Source organism: Pongo pygmaeus, chromosome 15 (genome assembly GCF_028885625.2).
Source record: "Pongo pygmaeus isolate AG05252 chromosome 15, NHGRI_mPonPyg2-v2.0_pri, whole genome shotgun sequence".
Taxonomy (NCBI): Eukaryota; Metazoa; Chordata; class Mammalia; order Primates; family Hominidae; genus Pongo; species Pongo pygmaeus.
Window position 1 is genome coordinate 29899770 of NC_072388.2, and position 26978 is coordinate 29926747.

Genomic DNA, 26978 nt, shown 5'->3' on the forward strand with positions numbered 1-26978 from the left:
ATTCCCTGCAAGGCTGCTATTTTTCCTTGTAGTCCTTGAGTTAGGGCACTGACATTTTCATATTTGCCTTGGAAATGATTGTGATAATATAAATGATGTTTTATTTTTATACATGATTAGATAGGGAAGATGGAAGCCAGCTGTTTAAATGCATGTCTTATGAAACGCTGCAGGAAATATAACATAGGCAACAGTAAATCAAAGGTGGCAGAGAGGGTATTGCTGAGGCTCATGTAGCAGGGATGGGGCAGATAACCTCTCTTGTTTCTCTTGGTGACTGTTGGTTTTAGCTCTTGCAGAGTTGGGTAGGTTAGCCCATTACATCACACAGCATGTGGTTTTATGATTTAGAGAACCCAAGGCATTTATGTAAAGCACGTTTATTAACTACCTGCTATATATTAGACACTGTGGTGGGAATTTTGGATAGAATGGTAAATAAGATAGTTTTAATTATTTATTTACATCTGTGATAAGTGCCACAAAGAAGTCGTGTTGTCAGGAGAGCAGATAACAGAATACTGATCCTAATCTGAGGGTTGAGAGACGACTTCCCCCAGTGAGTAATACTAATTAGATCTGCTTTCCTACAACCATTATTACTCCCTATCTCTAAGGGCAATAGGAACAATTTTAAGCATGGTATAAAACTGGTCAGATTTTCTTAAAAATTAGTTTGCTGTTGTATGGAGAATGGAGGGGATGTTAGAGTGGATACTGGAGATCAGGTTAGGCTATTACAGTAACCTCAGCAGGAAAGAGCGTGGTGATATCTTGGACTGGAGTGCTGACATTGGAAATGGAGAAGGAGGTAGAATTGGTAGGTCTCGGTTATGGATTGGATATGGGAGTGGAGAGGAAGGGCTCAAGGATGACTGCTATTGCAGGTTCTTGACTGTACAACTGAGTTGATGTTAGATATATTTTCCCAATGCATTTGAAAATAATATGCATATTTTCAAGTTTGGTATACAAAATTGCCCTTGCTTATGAAAATTCACAAATGTGTTGTGTTTTTCCAGTCATCCTTTGGTCAAGATGCAAAACCACAATACTTTTCAGCCTTTACCGTTTTACCTAATATTAAGTAACCTATGTATTTGATTAAGGCTTGCTAATTGTCATAATTGACTGAAGTTCCAGCAGTTTTCTTTTTTTTTTTTTTTTTTCCTGACAGGGTCTTGCTCTGTTGCCTAGGCTGGAGGCACCTAACCTCTGCCTCCCAGGCTCAAGCAATTCTCCTACCTCAGTCACCCAAGAAGCTGGGACTACAGGCATGTGCCACCATGCCTGGCTGATTTTTTAATTTTTTGTAGAGATGGGGTCTTATTATATTGCCAAGGCTGGTCTTTAACTCTTGGGCTCAAGTGATCCTCCCACCTTGGCCTCCCAAAGTGCTGGGATTACAGGCATGAGCCATTGCACCTGACCCCCAGCAGTTTTTTAAAAACAGTTTTAGAGATGTAGTTCACATATTGTGCAGTTCATCCATTTGAAGTGTACAATTCAGTGGCTTTTAGTATATTCGCAGAGTTTTACATCCACCACCACCAATTTTAGAACATTTTCATTACTCCCAAAAGAAACCCCATACCCCTGAACTGTCACTCCTTAATTCCCCCATGTACCCAAGCCCTAGGCAACTACTCATCTATTTTCTGTCTCTATAGATTTGCCTATTTGGGATATTTCATATAAATGGAATTGTCTTAGGTTGGGCTACTGAAACAAACTACTGTAGACTGTGTGGCTTAAACAACAACTATTTCTCACAGTTCTGGAGGCTGAGAAGTCCAGGATCAAGGTGCTGGCAGATCCAGTGTCTGGTTGAGGGCCTGTTTCCTGGTTTGCAGATTACCTTCTCATTTTATTGGATTATCACTAAGTGGAAAGAGAGTGAGAGAGCTCTTTGGGGTCTCTTTTATAATGACTCTGATCCCATTCATGAGGCCTCCACCCTCATGGCCTGATTATCTCCCAAAGGCCCCACCTCCCAGTGCTTTCACATTGGCAGTTAGGATTTCAACATACGAATTTTGGGGGACACAGATATTCAGTCCACAACAGGAGTCATAAAATATGTGCTTTTTCTGACTGGTTTCTTTCACTCAGCATGTTTTCAAGGTTCGTCCATGTTGTAGTGCAGGGGTGTCCAATCTTTTGGCTTCCCTGGGCCACATTGGAAGAAGAATTGTCTTGGGCCACATATAAAATACACTAACACTAGCAATAGTTGATGAACTTAAAAAAAAATCACAAAAAAATCTTATAATGCTTTAAGAAAGTTTACGAGTTTGTGTTGGGCCACATTCAAAGCTGTTTTGGGCCACATGCAGCTCTCAAGTTGCGGGATGGACAAACTTGTTATAGTGTATTTAGTACTTCATTTCTTTTTATTGCTGAATAATATTCCATTGTATGGATAGACCATATTCTGTTTATCGATTTCATCAGTCGATGGACATTGGAGTTGTTTCTACTTTTTTGCTATCATGACTCATGCTGCTATGAACATTTGTGTGCAAATTTTCGTGTGTACATATGTTTCAGTTCTCTTAGATATATACCTAGCAATGGAATTGGTGATCATATGGTAACTCTCTGTCTAACTGTTTGAGGAACTGCCAGGCTGCTGTCCATATTTCTGTTCCATTTCACATTCCCACTCGCAGTGTGTGAGGATTCGATTTTCTCTATATCCTCACCAATACTTATTTTCTGTCTTTTTGATTATAGTCATTCTCATGGTTATGAAGGGTTATCTTGTGGTTTGATTTGCATTTCCTGACTGTGTTTCTGTTGGACTAAAATGTTAATGACATTGAAGCTGGGAAGTTTACTGGCTGACATAGAATTTAAGAAGTCATTTTAATTCTTAGAGAGTACAGATGTACAGATGAATTGGCATATACAAGTAAGTATTTTCAGCATTTTGTAATGCTTAACATTATGATTCTCATTTAGCAACTAACAATTAAAACATATTTTGTATCTTAAGTTGTACAAGGTTTGAAGTATTTGAAAAATAATTTTCCTTAAACCTGCAAACACTTTTTTTGCAGGTTTTTTCCCCTTTAAACAGCAATGGTCCTTCCTTTGGCCCCTAAACAACACAGTTGAGAATATCTAAGTGATTATGGGAAAATTCAGTTGAACCAATCCAAGAACCATCTGTGCTAGACATTATGTTTACCCATGGTGCTACCCTCATAAAGCCTCCAGCCTTGTGAGGAAGACCGATATATTAATACATATTTATTTACATAGAAGGAAGAATGTGGCAAGTGCAGCAGTTTGTGGGTATAAATAGTATATTAATACGAGAACAGAGAGAAATTAATTCCAGTCCTTCAAAGGTAATAATTTGAAGGTGAGGTGTAGTTTTGGCAGGTAGAAAAATAGCAGAAGATAATTCTAGGTTGAAGGAACTATGGAAGCAAAGTCATAGCAAGAAATGACAAGATATTTGGAATGAGAACTACAGAAAGTAGCTCAACTAGGAAGTAGTGCGGTGGAGTGGCATTTCTGCATTTCTCTTTGCTTAATTCTTATGGTCACAAGATGGCTGCCCCACTGAATTGCAAAGAGGAAGAAAAAGAGTGTGTTCCCTTGTTTTTTATTTACAAGGGAAGAAAACTCTCACTAGACATTTTCTAGCTTCACTGATCAGGATCGGATCTCATGAACATCTTTTAGCTGCAAGGAAGACTGGGAATGTGGAGAATCTAACACTTTCTACCTTTCCAGTGGGAGGTGAGTTCTGCCTATGAAAAGGAGGGGTGGGTTAGGAGTTACTGTTGGGTAGCAACCAACAGTGTCTATAGATGATAATATCCTCTAGTTGTAAAAAAGCAAAGAAAGAGATAGATTGAATCCAGGTTTGGGTAATGAATGAAAAAATGGTGATGCCATTTTCCAAAATGAATTTTGCAATCTAAAATTGAATTGGGTCCTTACTCTATTAATGTCACTTACCTGAATCTAACCCTCAGTGTTTGGGACTCTATAACCTCACTTTCTAATCATGAAACCTAACGGAAAACAGAGAAGGCAGCTGGAAGTAATACAGTGGTTTTTAAATGCTACTCCTAGGACTGGTGCTAACTTCCTGCATAAAAATCACCTGGGAGCTTGTTAAATAAATCAAAATCTCTGGGAATTGGTATTTTTAGGTCTGGGATTTGACCATCAATTTTGTTAACAAGCTGCCCAGGTGATTCTGATACACGGCTAGGCTTGGGTACTTTTGGTAGAAAAAGTTTGGGCTATGGATTCAGGCAAATCTGAATTTGATTCCAACTCTTCACTTATTGTGTAAACTTAGGCCAGGCATTTGATCTGTCAGAGCTCAGGTCCCTCATCTGCTAAATGTGTAAGAATAATAATAATGATAATGGTTACTTTACAGAGCTTTTGTGAAATGTAGATATATCTTATGTGTAATGCCACTAGTATAACGCCTGGCACGTAGTGAGCATTCATTAACTCTGGCTATTATTATGTGTTAGCTTACAGTAAGTATGTGCATTTGATTTAGCATAGAAACACAAATTTCTATACAACTACAACAAAAAGAAAAGAAGCAGAATATAATAAATTGCTTCTATTGTTGCTTACTATCTGTTATTTTCTAGGCTAGAACATATGAGTCTTTATTTTCTTAACTGCTTTTTTGGCTATGTCTGTACTCTATTATCTATATAACATAAAAATTGGCTAATATACCAAAAACTCTAATTTTTGTGAAATATGCTACTTAATATTTACTAGAGGCTATTTTTCACAGTGATCTCATGTAAAACCTTAAACTATACATGATTCCTGCTCTTAAACAAAAAACAGACAACATAAATTCAGATAAAAATAATAAGTGCACATTAAGGATCATTTTGTTATTTTTAAAGATTTTATAGTTGCCTGGGTTAATAATTAGAATGTTATTTTTGATGGTTGTTTTGTATGATAAATAAATACCCACTGAGAGTAAATGCTTATTTTTCCTGCTTCCGTGCATAAAGAGGTCTTGGTGCACAGAAAGGAGAAAGATGCTAACATTGAGTACCTACTTTCTGCTAGGAATTTAACTTAATTTGTTGTATTGGAAAGAGGCAGCATGTTGTAGTGTTACCTGCAGACTCTGAAGCCCTGTTGCCTGGGTTCTTATCCCATTTTCTGCACTTGAACTGCCTGACCTTGGGCAAGTTACTAACCTTTGTGTGCCTTGCGGGTTATTGTATACCTACTTAAAGGGTTGTCATGAGGATTAAATAAGTTAAAATATATAATGTGTTTAGCAAGTACCTGACACATAGATAGTAGTATATGTACTGTGTGCATGCAGTACTGTTAGCTATTCTTTAAGTTTCACAAATTTGCAGTGCTCTATAATCTTCACAAAAATCCTATAAATTAGATCTCTCTCTTTTTTTTTGGTCTTAAAATGTCTTTATTGTATTTTAAAAAGTAGATCTTCTTAATCTTTACAGGTAAGAAAATTGAGGTTTGATGAGGTTAATAACTTATCCATAATCACCCATCTATTAAGTGATACAAATACTAGTTTGCTTTTTCCTGCATCCTACTGTGCCTTTAATATGTTAGTTATTTAAAAAAAGAAAACCTTAAAAATAGTAATCACCTGGCCGAGTGCGGTGGCTCATGCCTGTAATCCCAGCACGTTGGGAGGCCGAGGTGGGCAGATTACGAGGTCAGTAGTTCGAGACCAGCCTGGTCAGTATGGTGACACCACGTCTCTACTAAAAATACAAAAAAAAAAATTAGCAGGGCGTGGTGGCATGCACTTGTAGTCCCAGCTGCTCAGGAGGTTGAGGCAGAAGAATTGCTTGAACCCAGGAGGTGGAGGTTGCAGTGAGCCAAGATCGTGCCACTACCCTCCAGCCTGGGCGACAGAGTGAGACTCTGTCTCAAAAAAAAAAAAAAAAAAAAAAAGTAATTACCCATGTGATTCATATGGTACTAAGCAACATTTTCATTTATCAAAAAATTGTTACTACTTGGCAGTGGAATTAATAGATTAACTGTTTTTGAACTTTGAGTAAGATGTTATTGTTTTTAAAAAGATCTGTTATTGACCCTTAAAATATTGCATCAAGGTGTAGCAGATTTAAAAAAGCCATATTGTAATAACAATTTAAATGAAATTAATTCCATATATATTGCTTACCTGGGCTTAGGTGCTAACATTTTTATAGCATGATTTTCTAGGTAATAATAATTATGGTGCCTTGATAATTTTTATTAGTTTTTGAACTTTATTTTTAATTTGATAGAGTTGTATAATAATGTCTATATGTGAATACAGTACAACTGTTTATTTCACTCATGATTTAGATGACATCTGTGATTGAGTAGGTTATCTAAATCCTCAAGTTTCATACATTTTATAGAAAATATAAGCAATTATGCTAATGGAAAACCTGTAATATATATTAATAGTATTAATTGATTTGAAAACTGTGTGTCTACCTCTATGGTGTCTTTTATAAGAATAATTCAGTGTACAGAATAAGAAACTTAACATCACAAAAAGAAAGATAAATTGTTTTTTAAAAAAATTAAATGTATAATAGAGGGGTGAAAGTGTATTAGATTAGATCCTAAAGCCGATCTTCTATTAGGTATTTTTCCTTACCTGTTTGCTCTTCCTCCTCCTCCACAAGCACACACACACCACATTCACCCTGATCTTCAGATAGGTAAAAATCTCCAAACTGCTCCCCCCTCCACCCCTGCCATATTTTCTGTATGGTTTTAGGCACATAGCATTAGGTACAACATGCTTTGAAATTTCCCATTAGAAGCAGTAGCAATATTGTTAGCAATAGCTCTAAAGAAGCTGTTGGCTGGATGTTTCCTCCTCAGTACTCTTTGGTCTACCTTTTAAAAATTTCTTTCAGTAAAGTGCAGCTTGCTGTCAGTAATTAATTCTCCTTACTTTGTTCAAGGAAGTTGTTGAATTTGCTTATGAGTTAAAATGACAAGCCTTACTTACCCTCATTTTACATTTAGTATATTCTACCTTAGTTTCCCTTTATGTATAACATATAGGTGGCAAAACTACTCCACATCCTTTGAATTTCATTGTCTGATTCTATCTAATAAGAATTTATCCAAATATTTCTCACAGAACATCCTTTTTTTTTTGAGTCCGAGTCTCACTCTGTTGCCCAGGAGGAAGTGCAGTGGTGTGATCTCAGCTCACTGCAACCTCTGCCTCCCAGGTTCAGGCAGAACAATCCTTTTTTTAAAAAAATTATTTACCTTCTTTCTAACTTGGCTTTCACTAATTCATTTTTCCTCTCTCATTTTTTTTTTCCATCAGGAAATTATTTCCCCCATCCCATCTCCTTGAGGAACAGGGAAAGCCTTTAATTCTCAGTGGAGCAGTGTTGGAAGGGTCATTGAGGGGAAGAGAGCAGAGCATATGGAACTGTGGGTTTCAAAACCAGCTGCTGGGCTGCTCTGATTTTGAGTCTGAAGGGTGGATCAAGTGCTCTGTTCATATCTGATCTTATAATTGCTTTTCTTTAGAAGAGCTGCTCTCAGAATTATAAATACTCTTCCCTGCATTGCAGTTTAGTTAAGGACATTCTTAAGAAATTGATGTTAGTTTTCCAGCATCTTTGCTGCAGTACTTTATTTGTTTGGGGAAAGGTTCTTGTTTAGTTAGGTTTCTAGGTCCCCAGGCTTTGATTCTGGCGACAAATGACTAGTTGATATCACAGATAACTATGATTTTTAGAGCTCAGTGTCTGTAAGCATCTTCTGCATTTTTATAAGCACTACATGGTGGTAGAAGGCTTTCCACTTTTCTCTGTATTTGAAGACTTTACTTACTAAGGGCATTAAAGCCTGTTATTTTTATTTTTAAAAAAATTATACAGACCAAGATTTAAAGTTTTTCTTCTCTTAATCTTAGGTGTTTTATTCCTGATTTACTTTTCCCTCCTTACTAAATGAAAATGTGGCACTTAAGGCAACTGTTTTCTTGCTAAAGAAGAAGTTGCTTCTCCAGTTCCGGAAAGAAAAACAAACCCAGATTTGCAGCTTTTTTATATTTGAAACCCTATTGTACTAAATCTTGCTAGTAAGCAGATAAAAAATTTTCTTCTTTTTGGTTAGCTTTTTCATACCATGTTGTGACTTTAGTTTTCAAAGATTTAGACAATGTACTTTATCACTCTGTCACCCAGGCTGGAGTGCAATGGTGCGATCTCTGCTCACTGCAACCTCTGTCTTCCGGGTTCAAGCAATTCTCCTGCCTCAGCCTCCCAAGTAGCTAGGATTACAGGCGCCGCCACCACGCCTGGCTAATTTTTGTAGTTTTAGTAGAGACAGGGTCTCACCGTGTTGGCCAGGCTGGTCTTGAACTCATGACCTCAAATGATCCTCCCGCCTCAGCCTCCTAAAGTGCTGGGATTACAGGCATGAGCCACTGCGCCCAGCCATATTTTTTAATAAAGCCACCATGGAAACATAGCCATTCTTTGTAATAGATTTTCTTTCATGAAGTTGATTTTTTTTGGAGTTGAGGTCAGTAGAAAAAGGAAGATGATATTAGATTTTTCTGGGGAGAAAATGGTTGTTGGGAATAGACTGCAAAGAAATTTATGACCGCTTTTAAACACCAGAATATTTTTAAGCTATATATTATTGTATAATTATTATATAGTAATATTACTTAATTTCGAGTCCTATAACTTAAAGTGTTAGTGTAGAAGTATTAGAAGAGAGACTTTCTTGAAATCATAGTATGTTAAAGCTTATAAGAGACTGTGGGGATCATATAGTAAGCAATACTGAAATTCTACAGAATAACAGATGGAGGTTTGTTCATTCATTTATTAGTTCATTTACTTACCCATTTATTCAACAAATATTTAATTTTTACTGTTCAGAATACTTGGGGATATTCCTGCCCTTATGGAACTTACAGTAAATAGATAATAAACATCCCAAGTAAGTTAAATAGTATGTTAGAAGGTGATACAAGTCAACTGAGATGGGGGAGGGGTAGTGCTTAAGGGTTAGTGCTGGTTTGCATTTTAAAATATGATAGTTTCCATTGAAGAGAAGAAAATGAGAGTAGACTGTGTGACTATCTGAGGGAAGCGTATCTCAGGGAGAAGGAGGAGCTGGGGCAAAGGCCAATAGGTGGGAGCATGCCTAGTATACCATGCAAGCAATAGTAATAAGGCCAATGTGATTTCTGGAGGAAGAAGTGGAATGGAGTAATAGGTGATGAAAATTACTAGGTTTGGGAGGCAGGAGGTGGGTGGGGAACTGACTGGGTTATGTGGGGTGAATGGTTGTAAGGACTTTGGCTTTTACAGGAATGAAATGGGAGGAGTGGTGGCAGTGAAGGGTTTTGAGCAGAGTAAATAACACAATCTGACTTATGTTTCATCTGAATCATTCTTGCAGCCCTGTTGAGAAGAAATGCTAGGGTAAGGTTGTCAGATTTCGCAAATAACAAATTTGAATTTCAGATAAACAATGAATAATTTTTTAATGTATATGTCCCGTGCAATATTTATTGATTATTCACCCATAAGGCAGAATGTTTACTATGTTTTTAAAAAAAATCATTTAAAAAAGGACCTCTTTAATGTTATTGTTGATTACTATAGATTATTGTTATTATGATCCTGCTGGTCCCAAGGCTTAGTAGCAAATTTTCATCTCACTTTCCTGTATTATCTATATTTCTGTTTTTCACATTGTGGTCATCTTATACCGTGCAGTGCTACATGTATAGGTTGTTGGATGGCAGCCCGGACCTAATGAATCAGAATTTCTGGGATGTAATAGGGAATCTCTGTTACTACCTACTCTTCTAGGTTCTGGGTATATAGTAGTGAACAAAGCATGCAAAAATCCTTACCCTCATGGGATTTACATTCTAGTAGAGGAGATAGTAAATAATAGGTAAATACATTTGCACTCCATATGTGCTGGTTTCGCATCTGTGGATTTAACCAACTGTGGATCAGAAATATTTTTAAAAACCCAATAAAAAGAACAATACAACAATAAAAAGTAATACAAATAAAAATACAGTATAATAACAATTTACATAAAATTTATATTGTATTTGGTATTATAAGTAATCTAGAGATGATTTAAAGTATATGGGAGGATGTGTACAGGTTATATGCAAATACTGTGCCATTTTATATACGAGTCTGAGGATTGGCCGGGCGCGGTGGCTCACGCCTGTAATTCTAGCACTTTGGGAGGCTGAGGCGGGCGGATCACAAGGTCAGGAGATCGAGACCATCCTGGCTAACACGGTGAAACCCCGTCTCTACTAAATATACAAAAAAATTAGCCGGGTGTGCTGGCGGGCGCCTGTAGACCCGGTTACTCGGGAGGCTGAGGCAGGAGAATGGCGTGAACCCGGGAGGCGGAGCTTGCAGTGAGCTTAGATTGCGCCACTGCACTCCAGCCTGGGCAACAGAGCGAGCTTCTGTCTCAAAAAAAAAAAAAAGTGAGGGTTTTGGTATGGAGGCGGAGGTGTCCAGGAACCAATGCCCTGCAGATACCTAGACTGTATATAATATGTTGAATACTAATATAGATACCAAGAAGAAAGAAAAAGCAGAGTGGGGAATAGGAAATGTGTAGTGTTGTGGTAAGGGAGTTGCAATTTTAGATAGCCTGGCCAGTGAATGCCTTACTATACGGTTATGTTTAAATCAAGACTTAAAGGAAGTGAGTAAGAGACCAGGTGGATACTTGGGGCAATAGGATTTCTGGTTGAAGGAATAGCAACTGCAAAACTCCTAAGTCTGGGGTGTTCCTTGTGTGTTTAAGAAGCTGCAAGACGGTAATATGTATGGAGTAGACTAGAAAAGGGGAGAGTAGGAGATGAGTTGAAAGAGGTATGGTAAGTGGCTGGTGATTGTTGATTAGTGGTTAGGCTTCATGATACATTGGAGAGAGACTTGGGATCCTAGGCCCGGGAATGGCATTATCTCTGAGCCTTAGTTTCTTTATCACTAAAAATTAGAAGACTAAGACGATCTCTTAGGTTTCTTCCTACTCTAAAATAGAGTCTTTAATTTGAAATTGATTATTGGCCAGGTGTGGTGGCTTACACCTGTAATCCCAGCACTTTGGGAGGTCGAGGCAAGAGGATCACTTGAGCCCCAGAGTTTGAGACCAGCTGGGGCAACGTGGTGAAACCCTGTCCCTACAAAAAATGAAAAAAAATTAGCTAGGCATGGTGGCCAGTGCCTGTAGTCCTAGTTACTCAAGACACTGAGGTGAGAGGATTGTTGCTTGAGCCAGGGAGGTCAAGGCCCCTATTGCCCTACTGCACTCTAGCATGGGCGACAGAGCAAGACCGTCTGAAAAAACAAACAAAAAGAAATCTGCCATTTATCTTCCATTTCTATTTTGTACCTCTTTTGAAAGCAGTTATTAATATTTTTATCATTTGGGATTCTTCTGTACTTTTCATGAGCTCCTCCTCTCAGGTTGTGTTCCAACTAGCCGGGTGATTTTTTTTTCCTTTATGCTGCTCTTGTTTCTCTTTTTTCCTGATTGAACTTGAAGATTTAGACAGTCCTTTGATAAACAGTAGGAAATTGTTCTCTTATCACCTTGTTAACCATTAGCTCTTCTGACAATCAGATTCTTATTTAATCTTAGCTAATAGAATTTGGAAACATATATTTTTCTCTACTAAGAGATTGAAATTCTTATGATTGGCAGCTTGACATAAAGCTGGGCAGAAAGAGAAGAAAGAAGAGGCTTGAATAATTTCTAAATTGAATAAACACCAACTGCCAGTCCGAGATTAAACTGAATATAATATACAGGGAATCATGGGAGTCTTAGCTGGGTGCTTCTGTAGAAGTACAACTTTTAGGTAGGTCTTATTTAGAAATAATTGGGTGGAAACATTCTAAGATGTTGTTTTGATGGGTTCTATTAGCAGAAGACATGGATAAAAGGAACATGTCATGAAGCTTTATAATCTTATTTAGTATAAATTGTGTTGGAAGAACAAAGCAGTATCAAAACTGTGGTTCGTGTCTTTGAAATCCAACACACAAAAATAGGATGTGTAGGCTCTCAAATTGCAGCTTTCATGCAGTAGTAATGAAACAGTATAATCACTCTTGAATAATTCTGCCACCTTTTACAACTTCCACAGGGTGTTATAGATTATAAACGAATCCAAAAAACTAATTGTTATCTTGGGGTTTGATCTATCTTGTTTTATGTCATCTGCTAGATTTTGAGATCTGTAGGAGAGTCAGAAAAAGAGTATATTGTTAGATACCAACATTAGGTTAAGTTTATGGTGACATTAAAGATGACAATCACACTTTACAATAGTAAGTTTACAGTTATTTTTGCCAACAGTAGTTTTTTTTTTTTTATCTGTTGTGTATTTGGTAGCTTTTGTAGCAAATATTCCTTTGAGTCTGGCTGAAATTGAAGAAAATCCTAAATGGAGCTTTGTTGAGTAAATATAATTATTATAGGAGGAGTAAGTTGGAAAGGATTCATAAAACTTAGCTGGCTAGACACCCAGCTGCATACATTTATTTATAGGCTTTTACCTTGCTCATTTATTTTTCTAACAGTATAAAACTGGAAGTTTAAAGTGAAAGACTATTTACATACTTAAAATAGGAGCCTATTTAAAAATAATGGAGTAAATTATGAAAACAAATGAAGTTTATTTGGCACCTTATGAACATTACTGAATTCTAGACTTGAAAATCTGTTTAAATTTATTTTTATAGCAATAGTAACTGTACTGGTCTGATAGCTGTGCCAATTCTAAGTATAATATGCTTTAATTAATGTATGCTTTGGTGTTTCTGTTAATGGACACTGATTTTTTTTTTTTTTTTTTTTTTGAGACAGAGTCTCACTCTGTCGCCCAGGCTGGAGTGCAGTGGCGCAATCTTGGCCCACTGCAAGCTCTGCCTCCTGGGTTCACGCCATTCTCCTGCCTCAGCCTCCCGAGTAGCTGGGACTACAGGCACCCGCCACCACGCCCAGCTAATGTTTTGTATTTTTAGTAGAGACGGGGTTTCACCATGTTAGCCAGGATGGTCTTGATCTCCTGACCTCGTGATCCGCCCACCTTGGCCCAAAGTGCTGGGATTACAGGTGTGAGCCACTGTGCCCGGCCTGGACACTGATTTTATTCATGATAAATAAAATCTAAGCAAGACATCCTAATTTAGTTCCAGTAAAATAGTCTGAAAAGTGTGCTTTTTGATTTTTAAAATCTAGCCAATTAAGGATGAGAGAGTAAATCTTTACTGAGATAGCTCCTCTGACGTTCAGATGACTAGCCTGCGTGCTCTTGGTGCTAACAACATTACATTGTTGAATGACTGAATAGCTTCATCATGAAAAAGTTTACTCTCTAAATTGAATGTTGACTAACTATGACGTGTGGACCAAATCCTTTTTTTGTGAAGTTTTATTGGAACACAGCCGTGTTAATTTATTTACATATTGTTTATGGCTGCCTTGATGCTACAGTGGTAATGTTGAGTAGTTACCATAGAGATCATATGATCCTCAACGTCTGAAATATTTACTGGTAGCCCTTTAAGAATAAGTGTGCTCTATATCTGTTTTTGGAGTTAGATCCTGTTAAAGTTCTGCTGGAGGTTTATGAGGTTAGCATTTTCATGTTTAATTTCCCATTCTACTTCATTTTAAGAAAGAATACTTTAAATGGTCATTTTGAGTGTAAGTTTCTGGCTTTCTCATTCATGAGTATGGATAATACCACCTTGCGGTGTTGCTGTGAGGATAAATGAAAAAATGTAAATAAAATGCTTAGCTAAGTGCCTGGCACCCAGAAGGAATTCAACAATGGGGAGATGCAATCAGGGAAAGTGTTGGTGTCTGGGTGATTTAAGATGGTATGTTTTTATAGGTTCTGATTTGTCCATAGGGCTGGCAGTGGAGGCCGAGTTTATCCGGCATCTTAATATAACTTTGCTGTCTATTGTCCCTTTATCCTGTTCTTCCTCCGTCCTTAATCCCTTTGCTCCTCTCTCTCTCTTTCCTCTCTTTCTCTTTTGCTCCTGATCTTTGTATTTTCCTCCCTTTGTTTCCTTTTTGATATATGCAAGCATTGGTACTAAATTTAGGTCAGTCTCTTAGAGTATGTAGAGAGCCTAATATGTAGAATATTGTCAGTTAGTGTTATTTCTATTTTCTAGGAAGCAGAAGAACTCGAAAATCTTGTAATTTCCCCTTCCTCCTTAGTTTTTACATAACATATATTGGAGCCATCTAGGCATATGTAAAATCTACTCTTACCGCAGCAAATGTTAGGAGAGATCTTCAGTTTTTTTGGACCATTGTGCCAAGAGTTCATCTTTAGGCAAGCTTAGTATTCTTCTAGAAGCAGGATAGATGATAGATCTTTCCTAGCATTTTGAAGGAAACTTGAAAATCTAGTGATGATAAAATTGACCCTAGCAATCTTATATTAGTTAGAACACTTAGTTATATTCTTGTTTCATGGAAACATAAACTTAAAAAGCTGTTATTTTACTTGACAGGTATTGTTAGAAGATCAATTTGAAACTTAGGACCTAATCCCCTTCATGTTATTGTAAAACCAGCATTGATATAAATAAGAGAACAAGGAAAGAGAATCTTAAAATAGCTTTTGTTTTTATTGGTATTTATTATTATTTGGTTGTAGTTTTTAGTTTTTGTAGGTGTCATAAAATACAGAAAAGAGATAAAATTCTAGGATGATAGTTATAGCATTAGCAGAACTTTGTGTAATAGAAGTAACAATTAGCCATATTTCTAGATTTAGGTCCCCTCATTTGAAAATCTTGTTATCCATAGTAAATTTAATTGTTTTAATTTAGCTAAATTCTTCTGTTTGTGGTTTAAAAAATAGTTAAATTTGTCAAATTTCTCATTGACTGTTCCTCCCTTCTTAAATCTGATACCTAAATGCATTAAGCTTAAATTTTATATACCACCATTCTATTAAAAATCAAGTATCCTTCCTATTTTTCTGATTTATTTTACATAAAGCTGAGATTTTCATAGAGACAGATATTAATCCCATTTTTTCCTCTGAGGACACTGAGTCATACAGATATATACATGTATATTTAAACTGCAGTTTTAGTCAGTATAAAGTTGGAAGCACAAATCTTAGATTTACTTTATTTTGTATGTTCATAGGAACCAGATAACAAAATTTAAAAAGTTTTTTTTTTTTTTTTTTTGTCTAGAAATAGGTAGGTAACATTGAAGATGAGTAATTGCTTCAGTTTTTCAAAAAATTTTGTCAAGGGGTTATGAGTTTTATTCTGCAGGATATGAAGAGAGTAGTAGGAAAGTTGTAAGACTTGATGAAACAACTCTAAGGCATATCGTGTTAGCGTTCTGTTTACTTGTAGATGAGCAAAACCAATAACAGATTGATTTCATCTATCAAAGGAGAAAGAAGAGAGGGGAAGAAGAAAAAAAAGAGACATATTTTTTAATAGCGAATTTTGTTTTCCTTTCCTTGGCTAAGCTGCTGATTAATTGACAGCCACCGAAGAGCCCAGACAGGGTGTCCTGTCCTTCAGCAGCTGGATGCATCATCAAAGAAAACAGTTTTAGTTGTTTCTGAACCTCTAGAAGATGTTTTGTATTTAATTGTGACTTGCATATAAGAGGTTGTCTCTGTGTTAGGTGTGCCAGTATCCTTGTTAGTGCTTCCATCTCATTTATCGCAGATCTACATCAGAATTTCTCACTTGCTTTATTATGGCCCTGTTTCCATGATCTTTTTTTATTTTGTCTTCTTTGGTGTGTTAGACAGGCTTTCCAAAAGTTAATGTTGTATCTTTCTGGGGTTTTGCTTGCCATCATAAATCATTATTTTAAAATTGTTTGTGTGTAATTTGTTCTCAAACTCATGTTCAGATCAAAAAGGTCTTAGTCTGCTTGAGACTATATGGGAGACCTGAACTACAATATGTAAAGCATATAGGGTGGATTTCTCTAGTCAGTTATCTAGATGATATTAGTAAATCGTAAAAAGTATTGACCCTAAGCAATTTATGCTCTTTTACTTAGCTGTTGCTTTGGAAGTTTAGGTTATGATTTGTAATATTTTGCCAGTTTTATTTTCTGTACTCAGATTACTGTTGCTATATGCTTCACCTTTGAGAAGAGTGGGAACAATCTTATGGTAAAGTGTTTTTGTTTTGTTTTATATTTTTATTTATTTTTTTGCAGTCCAAGGCCATTGGTTTGCTAGATGTGGATGTGTATGGACCTTCAATTCCAAAGATGATGAATCTGAAAGGAAATCCGGAATTATCACAGAGTAAGTAAAGAAGGGATAAATACTATAATAATAGTTGCACTTTTATTAATACTTACTGGGTGTCAGACATGCTAGATGCAATGTATATTTTATACACAATGTAGTGTAAGTCCTCACTTAAGTTAGTAGATTCTTGGAAACTGTGACTTTAAGTGAATAGATATGTTAATTGATATAAACAAGAGTTAAGTTCCTATGGCATATTTCTGGTCACAAAAACTTCACCAAACTTCTAAATAAAGACTCAAAACACTTGTAAAATTAAACAAAGAAATAAATTTGGGCTATAAGTACATTTAAGAAAGATTAATAAAAACAATATAATTATTTACACAATTTTTAGTGAATCAGTGAGTGAAAGCAGTCATAGTGGTGGTGGGTTAAATCAAGGAATAGGTGTTTGCAAAGTAAAAATTGTAAGGAGCATCTTTTACCATCATGCAATTAGAGAGTAACCAATATGGCAGATCATTGAGCATTTTCTTACTGCATCGTTTATTGTGCGTTTGTATGATTATCATATACTTTACTAGTTTTTTTTTCTTTTTTTTTTGAGACGGAGTCCCACCCTGCTGCCCAGGCTGGAATGCAGTGGTGTGGTCTCGGCTCACTGCAACCTCTGCCTCCTGTGTTCAAGTGATTCTCCTGCCTCAGCCTCCCAAGTAGCTGGGACTATAGGTGTGCGCCACCACGCCCAGCTAATTTTTGTATTTTTAGTACAGATGGGGTTTCACCGTGTTGGTCAGGCTGGTCTTGAACTCCTGACCTCAGGTGATCCACCCACCTCACCCTCCCAAAGTGCTGGGATTACAGGTGTGAGCCACTACACCTGGCCCACTAATTTTTATTTGGCAATCATTTGTATCCATTCATTCATCTTCCAACCCACTTATTCTGGTTCAGGGTTGGGGGTGCCTGGAGCTATCCTGGCAGCTCAGGGCACAAGGCAGGAATCAACCCTGGACAGGAGGCCATTCCATTGTAGGGTACACTCATACACCCACACTCATTCAGACTGGGACCATACAGACATGCCAATTCATCTAATGTGCATAGCTTTGGGATGTAGAAGGAAACCAGAGTACCCGGAGAATACCCATGCAGACCTGGGGAGAACATGCAAACTTCACACAAGACTGTGGTCATGGCTGGAAACTGATTTTTTCTTTATTAATGTTACAACAAAATGATGTTGAAAGAAAACAATTTTATTGGAGGACCTGCTGTATAGTGATTCAGAAAGCAGACATGGAAGACTGTACTTTAAGGAATCATTTCTATAATTCGCTACTACAGAAGTTTCTCTAAACATGTAGAGCACTGAGTTTTAATAAAATAAAAAAATAAAAAGTATATATATAAAAAAAAATCAGACATGGTACTGGACTGCCTGGGTTTGATTCTCAGCCCCATCCATTTACTAGCTATATGGCTTGAGTAAATTGTTTTGATCTCTTTGTGCCTCAGACCCCCATATGTAAAATAGTTACAACTACTGTGAGGATTAATATAATGCATTTAGCAGAGTTCCTGGCACATAGTAAGTGATCAAAAATGCTAGATCCTCATTATTGTCTCTTATATTAAATGTGTGGATATATGGGATTATTTGAATAGGAAATATATTTGTGTTTAGAAGAGATGAAAATTATTTTCTCTAATCAGATTTCTTGGTCAGATTAGTTTTAAAGTGTTAAGAAAAACTCCTAAAACATTATTTTCTTTCCCTAGCCTCTTTACTAGAAAGAAGTAATTTTTAAATACCTCTTTAATATTTACTGCTGTTGTTATTGCATTTTAAAAATAAAGCTATCAAAAGCTTTAAGAACAAGGAAATGCTATTATCAAAAAATGAATTGGCTTGGCTTAGTGGCTCACATGGCTGTAATCCGAGCACTTTGGGAGACTGAGGTGGGAGGACAGCTTGAGCCCAGGAGTTCAAGACCAGCCTGGGCAACATAGTGAGACAAAAATAAAAAAATTAGCTGGGCATGGTGGTTCACACCTATAGTCCCTGATACTCAGGGGACTGTGGTAAGAGGATCACTTGAGTCCCGGAAGTCAAGGCTGCAGTGAGCCATGACTGCGCCACTGTACTCCAGCCTGGATGACAAAGCAAGATCCTGTCTCAAAAAAAAAAAAAAGAAAAGAAAAAAAGGAATTGGAAAAACTGATAATTTTTTTAAAAGAGTGGTTTTATGGGAAATTAGTTTATTGATTTGTAATGATAATGAGTATAAAATTGAATAATTTCTTTTTGTTTCTTATTGGGCTTTTTATTTTCCATTGTTCTAGAGAAAATGACTATATTTACTGCTGTATATTTATTGGATTATCTCTGTAGGTAATAGAAGATTATTTTTGTTGTCATTAAAAGTTAATTCAGCATTGCTTACCATGTAAGAGGCTTTTGTTTGTGGTTTAGTTGTTGGAGCCAATTATAATGTTAAGTTTTGGATAATTCTTTACGAGACAGTAAAGATTCTCACTAATATTTTGAAGAAAACTTGAAGATTTTAGTGATGCTAACATTGACCCTAGCAGTAGTATATTGCAAGTACCCACTTAATTATTTTCTTGTTTCATGAAACATAAACTTAAAAAGCTGTTATTCTGGTTTCTTTTTTCTTAACTTTTTAGTGGAATACATACTTAGTTTGCAAATATATGACATGAGCCAAGGTGTCAAGCTTTCACAAAGAAGGAGTAATGAATTTGCATACTTTAAATGATAGATTCATTATGTTTGTCTCAATTAAAGTAATATGAAAACTAGTACATGCAGAACATGAGGAATGGCAAAATGGAGCCCTCAGTGTCATTCTTCTCTTAAGTAGTCTGCTTGGTATATGCCAACATAAATACTCGAAGTGAACTTTAATTTCTTTCTTCTCGTTTTACTGAAGCTATAATCTTAAATTTGATGTTTGCAAATTGGCTGCCAGTAAATAGGCTTTTGGGTAAAGACGAGGTCCTGGAAATCTTGGAAAGGCTGAAAAAAAAAACCAAACAAACCACTTTCTCTGTTGACAGGCTGATCTTAAGTCCCCCAAGAAATAAACTGAATGATTAAGGCGTTCACTTAAAATCATGTGGAATCTTAAAAATGCAACTTATAAATTATTTTTGAATCTTAGAAAAACCTGCCAGCATTCTACTAATTGGCATCAGTCTGACATTTCTACATTTTTCATGTTAATTTATCCTATTCTGCTCTCTATTACAGAAAACACAATACAGTACAAAATTACCTAATTAACAATAAAGAGAAACTATGAAAGACTTGTTTTCAGCAGTTCAGGTTTTGGGGAGATAGACCAGTGAATTGAATCCCACCTTTATAGGTGTTCCTCTGTTCTTAGACTAAGCTGGACAGCCTTGCAAGCAGTGGGACTTCAGAATTACCTTCCTTCTTATTATTTAAATAGATGTATGGCAATGTAGTTTTTGACAATTTGTTCATTTTAAAATGATATGTTAGGGTTGGCAGATCATACGTTTATCCACATTCTCTTCATACCTTTTTTTGGGAGGGTGGGGGGAATTGTAGAAAAACAACACGTTTTGCATTTAAGACATTTTAGCCTTCATTACCAAGAGAAAGTTTCTGTTCGATTTTAAAAAAGTGAATTCAGTAATTGAAGATTTTAAGTTTATAATAGTTTTGAGTTTCTTAGGCTGAGAATGTTTCTGTCAGCTTAAAATGACAATAGTGATTTTTCTATGTTATCATGCAAAATTATGGTAATGGAAAATCTAGCCAGTTTGTAGAAAGGGCGTTATGCAAAAACATCAACAGGCTGACATTATAATGACTGAAGATGAGCAGTTACTTTGGGAAGCTAGTGGGATTTAGAATAAAACCTAAGCGTCCTTGGAGAAACCAGCATGTAAGCGTGAATATAACCTTTTTTAAAAAAGGAACAAATGCCAATTTTTTCCTTCATTTTAACTTTCCAAATAGTGTCAAATTCAGATTTCATATTATAGTATAGCCAAATTATTGTCCTAGAAATTATTGTAGGTTTTCCATTGAAATGGCAAACGAATATTAAATGGCTGTTGCACAAGAGAGACAACACATCTCTCTCTTAGTAGATGTTAGTAGAAATAGCTGCTTTGTTTCATAGTTTTGTGATGAAAAATCACTTTCAGAATACTGGTGAATTTATTACTACTTAGTTTTACTGAAGAGTCTTTAAATGTAATGAGCTAATAAAGTAGGAAAATTTCAAGACCTGTGGAGAGAGTTTACTAAAATGGATATGTCAAGTATTTTATTGAGGATGACACAGTGTTTATTAGTGATTTTAAGTAGGATCTGCTTGTCTTTTCTATTGTGGGATAGTAATTTTGCACTCATGGCACAGTTTTCTGCTCTATTTGTTTAAAGTTAGTAAACTTTTTTCAAGTTTAGGAATTAATGTGTATGCAGGCTTATAAGACAGAGAAGTGTGGAAAATCAGCTTGAGCAAATGACCTTTTATAATCTCTGATAAAAACTACAAAGAAGGGACTAAGATCTTCTTCTGCTTCTTTCTTCTTTCTTCTTCTTCCTTCCTTCCTCCTTCTTCTTCTCCTTCTCCTTCTCCTTCTTCTTCCTTTCCTTCCTCCTCCTTCTCCTCTTCCTCCTCCCTTCTCCTTCCTCGTCTCCTCCCTTCTCCCTCCTCGTCTCCTCCCTTCTCCCTCCTCCTCTCCTCGTCTCCTCCCTTCTCCCTCCTCCTCTCCTCCTCCCTTCTCCCTCCTCCTCTTCTGCCTTCTCCCTCCTCCTCTCGTCCTCCCTTCTCCTTCTTCCTCATCTCCTCCCTCCCTCCTTCTCCCTCCTCTTCCCTCCTCCTCCTCCCTTCTTCTTCTTCTTCCTCCTTCATCTTCCTTTTTCTTTTCTTTTTTTTGAGATAGAGTATTACTCTGTTGCCCAGGCTGGAGTAAAGTGGTGCCATCATAACTCACTGTAGCCTCAAACTCCTGGGCTCAAGTGATCGTCCCTCCTTAGCCTCCCGAGTAGCTGGGACTATAGGCATGTGCCACCATACTGGCTAATTTTTAATTTTTTGTAGAGCTGGGGTCTCACTATGTTGCCCAGGCTGGTCTTGAACTCCTGGACTCAAGCAGTCCTCCTGCTTTGGCCACCCAAAGTGCTGCGATTACAGGGCTGAGCCACCACACCTGGCCTGGAACTGAGATTTCTTAAAGGTAACTTAAGTGCTTAAACAATGAGAGTGAACTCTAGTTATTCCTTAAGTCTCTCTGTTGTTTCTGTCCAGAGAAGAGATCTAGGGGTGTTGCTGAAGTTGTTAACATGCAAGATCACATTCCTAACCAAAGCATGGAGTTCCCAAAGGGTGTAACAGCTATTTACTGCTCGGCTTGTGGATGTCACCAGATACCTCCAATTTTAAGATTACTAGTACAGTAGCCTCACGGGCCACAGAGGGCAGGGCATATTGTTGGCTCCTCTTTGGGGTATCACTGATATGTGGACTGCAGGAGGCTCCTTCAGCTGGAGGTCTGTAGTTGTCCAAGGTTTTGATGGGGGTTGTTGGAATATTCTTGCTTACCTCTTCACTGTAGGGAAAAATTCCTCCTGATTCCCAGCTGATCCTGGTTGCCGGGATAGGGTTGTGGAGTTGGTGTATCCAAATGTAGTTATTTATTTGTTGTTCTGGCTGTCTTTGTGAGGAGGATGAGCACCAGGGGCTTAGTCAACTCTCTTGCTGACATCACTTTATCTTGTTCTTTAAAGGGGCAATCATTACAGAACTGGAAGAAAAGATAATAGTGATGTTTCATTGGGAAACTTGGCTATTAACCTTCTCTAATTTTCAGTTTAGAAACTTAACTAGCTGGCTGGGCACGGTGGCTCACGCCTGTAATCCTAGCACTTCGTGAGGCCGAGGCGGGCAGATTGCCTGAGCTCGGGAGTTCAAGACCAGCCTGGGCAACATGGTGGAACCCCCCGTCTCTACTAAAATACAAAAAAATTTGGCCGGGCGTGGCGGTGTGTGCCTGTAGTCCCAGCTACTCTGGAGGCTGAGGCAGGAAAATTGCTTGAACCTGGGAGGTGGAGGTTGCAGTGAGCTGAGATCGCACCACTGCACTCCAGCCTGGGTGACAGAGTGAGACACTCTGTCTCAAAAAAAAAAAAAAAAAAAAAATACACCAGGGACCAGTCCTGGTATGTGACCTTTCAGACAAAGATTTCAAAATAGCTGTGTGAGGAAACTCAAAGAAAGTCAAGATACCACATAGAATTCAGAATTCTATCAGATAAATTTAACGAAGAGATTGAAATAATTAAAAAGATTCAAGCTGAAATTCTTGAGCTGAAAAATGAAGTTGGCATGCTGAAGAATGCATCAGTCTTTTAATAGAATTAATCAAACAGAAGAAAGAATTAGTGCACTTGAAGACAGACTATTTGAAAATATATAGTCAGAGGAGACAAAGAAGAATGAAAAACAATGAAGCACAACAACAGGATCTAGGAAATAGTCTCAAAAGGGTAAATCTAAGGGTTATTGGCCTTAAAGAAGAGGGAAAAGAAAGAGCTAGAGGTAGAAAGTTCATTCAAAGGATAATAACAGATCACTTCCAAAACCTGGAGAAAGATATCAATATCCAAAAGTACAATAAGGTTATAAAACACAAAACAGATTTAACCCAAAGAAAACTATCCAAAGGCATTTAATAATCAAACTCCTAAAGATCAAGGATAAAGAAACAATCCTAAAAGCAGCAAGAGAAAAGGAATAAATGACATACAATGGAGCTCCAGTACCTCTGGCAGCAGTCTTTTCAGTGGAAACCCTACAGGCCAAGAGAGAATGGCATGACATATTTAAAGTGCTGATGGAAAACACTTTTACCCTAAAATAGTATATCTGGTGAAAACATCCTTCAAGCATCAAGAAGAAATAAAGCCTTTTCCAGATAAACAAAAGCTGAGGGATTTTTAACACCAGACTTGAACTACAGGAGATGTTAAAGGGAATACTTCATCAGAAAGAAAAGGACATAGGCTGAGCGTAGTGGCTCACTCCTGTCATCCCAGCACTTTGGGAGGCTGAGGCGGGCGGATCACCTGAGGTCAGGAGTTCGAGACCAGCCTGGCCAACATGGTGAAACCCTGTCTCTACTAAACATACAAAAATTAGCTGGGCATGGTGGTGGGTGCCTGTAGTCCCAGCTACTTTGGAGGCTGAGGCGGGAGACTCACTTGAACCCAGGAGGCGGAGGTTGCAGTGAGCTGAGATCATGCCACTGCACTCCAGCCTGGGTGACAGAGTGAGACTGTCTCAAAAAAAGAAAGAAAGAAAGATAAATAAAGGAAAAGACATTGATGAGCAGTAGGTAATCACCTGAAGGTACAAAACTCACTCGTAATAGTAAGTATGCAGGGAAAAAAAGATTTTTGTAACATTATAACTATGGTGTGTAATCTACTATTATCCTAAGTAGAAATTTAGACTTGGAATCTAATGCTGCCACTGATCTGACAGGAGGCGGAACTCAGACAGTAATGTTCCCTTGCCTGCTGCTCACCTCCTGCTGTGTGGCCCAGTTTCTAACAGGCCACAGACTGGTACTGGTTTGTGGCCTGGGGGTTGGGGACCCCTGGGTTATCAGATAGAATTGCAAGCCTCATGGTAACCTCAAACCAAAAAACATTCAATGAATACACAACAAATAAAAAGCAAGAAAGTAAATTATATCATCAGAGAAAATCAGCTTCACTTAAGGAAGACAGGAAGGAAAGAAGGAAGGAAGAGAAGACTATGAAACAACCAGAAAACAAGTAACAATATGGCAGGAGTAAGTCATTATTTATTAGTAATAACAATGGACTAAACTCTCCAATCAAAAGATGGAGTGGCTGAATAGATAAAAAAACAAGACCCATTGATTTGTAGCCTACAAGAACTACATTTCACCTATAAAGACACACATAGACTGAAAATAAAGGGGTATAAAAGATACTCCATGCCAATGGAAACCAAAAAAGAGCAGGAGTTGCTATACTTACATCAGACAAAATAGATTTTAAGACAAAAATATATAAGAAGAGACAAAGAAGGTCACTATATAATGATAAAGGGGTCAATGCAGCAAGAGGATATAACAGTTTTAAATATATATGCACCCAACACTGGAGCACCCAGATATATAAAGCAAATATTATCAGAGCCAAAGAAAGAGATAAAGCTCAATACAATAATACCTGGAGACTTCAATACCCCACTTGCAGCATTGGACAAATCTTCCAGACAGAAAATCAACAAAGAAACATCAGACTTTATCTGTGTAGACATAATGGATCTAATAGATATTTACAGAGCATTTCATCCAATGAATGCAGAATACACATTCTTTTCCTCAGCACATGGATCATTCTTAAGGATATACCACATGTTAGGTCACAAAAGAAGTCTTAAAACATTCAAAAAATGGAAATAATATCAAGCATCTTCTCTGACCACAATGGAATAAAATTGGAAATCCATAACAAGAATTTTGGAAACTGTACAAATACATGGAAATTAAACAATATGCTCCTGAATGACCTGTGGGCCAATGAAGAAATTAAGAAGGAAATTGAAAAATTTCTTGAAAAAAAAGATAATGGAGATATAACATACCAAACCCTGTGGGATACAACAAAAGCTGTACTAAGAGGGAAGTTTGTAGCTATAAGTGCCTATATCAAAAAGAGGTAAAATTTTCAATAAACAATTTAATGATGCATCTTAAAGAACTAGAAAAGCAAGAGCAAACTACACCCAAAATTAGTAGAAGAAAAGACATAATAAAGATCAGAGAAGAAGTAAATGAAATTGAAATGAAGAAAACAATACAAAAGATCAATGAAACAAAAAGTTGCTTTTTAAAAAGATTGACAGAATTGACAAACCTTTAGCTAGACTAAGAAAAAAAGAAAGAAGATTAAAAATAAAATCAGAAATGAAAAAGGAGATGTTACAACTGATACTGCAGAAATTCAAAGGATCATTAGTGGCTGCTATGAGTAAGTATATGCCAATAAATTGGAAAATCTGGAGGAAATGGATAAATTCATATACACATACAACCTACCAAGATTGAATTAGGAAGAATTCAATCTTCCTAAACTTAAACAGACCAACAACAAGTAACAAGATCAATGCTGTAATAAAAAGTCTCCCAGTAAAGTCCAGGACCCAATAACTTCATTGCTGAATTCTACCAAATATTTAAAGAACAAATACCAATCCTACTCAAACTGTTCTGAAAAACAGAGAAGGAGGGAATGTTGCCAAACTCATTCTGTGAGGCCGGTATTACCCTGATATCAAAACCAGAGAAAGATACATCAAAAAAAAAAAAAAAAAAGAAAACTACAGGCCACCTTCTCTGATGAATACTGATGCATAAATCTTCAACAAAATACTAGCAAACCAAATTCAGTAATACATTAGACCATTCATCATGACCAACTGGGATTTATGCCTGGGATGCAAGGATGGTTCAGCACATGCAAATCAATTAATGTGATGCAGTATATCAACAGAATGAAGGACTAAAACCATATGATATTTCACTTGATGATGAAAAAGCATTGGATAAAATTCAACATCCCTTCATGATACAAACCTTCAAAAACTGGGTATAGAAGGAACATACCTCAACATAATAAAAGGCATGTGTGACAGACCCTCAGCTAGCATAATGAATGGAGAAAAACTGAAAGCCTTCCCTCTAATATCTGGAACATGACAAGGATGCCCACGTTCACCACTGTTATTCAACATAGTACTGGAAGTCATAGCTAGAGCAATCAGACAAGAGAATGAAATAAGGGACATCCAAATTGGAAGGGAAGATGTCAGATTATTCTTGTTTGCAGATGCTTTAATGTTATATTTGGAAAAACCTAAAGACTGTACAAAAAAACTATTAGAACTGATAAACAAGTTCAGTAAAGCTGCAGGATACAAAATCTACATGCAGAAATGGTGCATTTTTATATGCCAACAGTGAACAATCTTGAAAGAAAAACATAATCCCGTTTATAATAGCCACATATAAAATTAAATACTTAAGAATTAACCAAAAAAGCAAAATATGTCTATAATGAAAACTGTAAAACACTGATGCAAATAACTGAATGGGACACACAAAAAATGGAAAGATTTTCCATGTTCATGGATTGGAAGAATCAGTATTGTTAAATTGTCCATACTATTCAAAGCAATCTACAGATTCAATGCAATCCCTATCAAAATACCAATATCATTCTTCATGGAAATAGAAAAACAATTCTAATACTTATATGGAACCACAGATGATCCAGAATAGCCAAAAGTAATGTAAGCAAAAAGAACAAAACTGGAGGGATCACATTACCTGACTTCAAATTATACTACAGAGCTGTAGTAACCGAAACAGGATGGTACTGGCATAAAAACAGACACACAGACCAATAGAACCGAATAAAGAACACAGAAACAAATATACACACCTGCAGTGAATTCATTTTCGACAAAGTTTCCAAGAGCATACAGTGGGGGAAAAGACAGTCTCTTTAATACATTGTTTTGGGAAAACTGGATATTTGTATGCAAAAGAATGAAACTAGACCCCTATC

The 26978-nt window shown here is 36.9% G+C and overlaps 1 protein-coding gene across 6 annotated transcripts in view; it reads left to right on the plus strand.

The window, feature by feature from the left end:
* Nucleotides 1–26978, plus strand: part of NUBPL (NUBP iron-sulfur cluster assembly factor, mitochondrial) — a 331583-nt gene that overhangs the window by 43681 nt on the left and 260924 nt on the right. For 5 of the 6 annotated variants that reach the window (XM_063651519.1, XM_063651518.1, XM_054448311.2 and 2 more), the window contains one exon: nucleotides 16267–16357. In XM_063651519.1, the coding sequence (XP_063507589.1) occupies nucleotides 16267–16357 (91 nt within the window). Of the gene's footprint in view, nucleotides 1–16264; nucleotides 16358–26978 lie in introns of those variants that run through there. The other variant, XM_054448318.2, reaches the window with a different exon arrangement.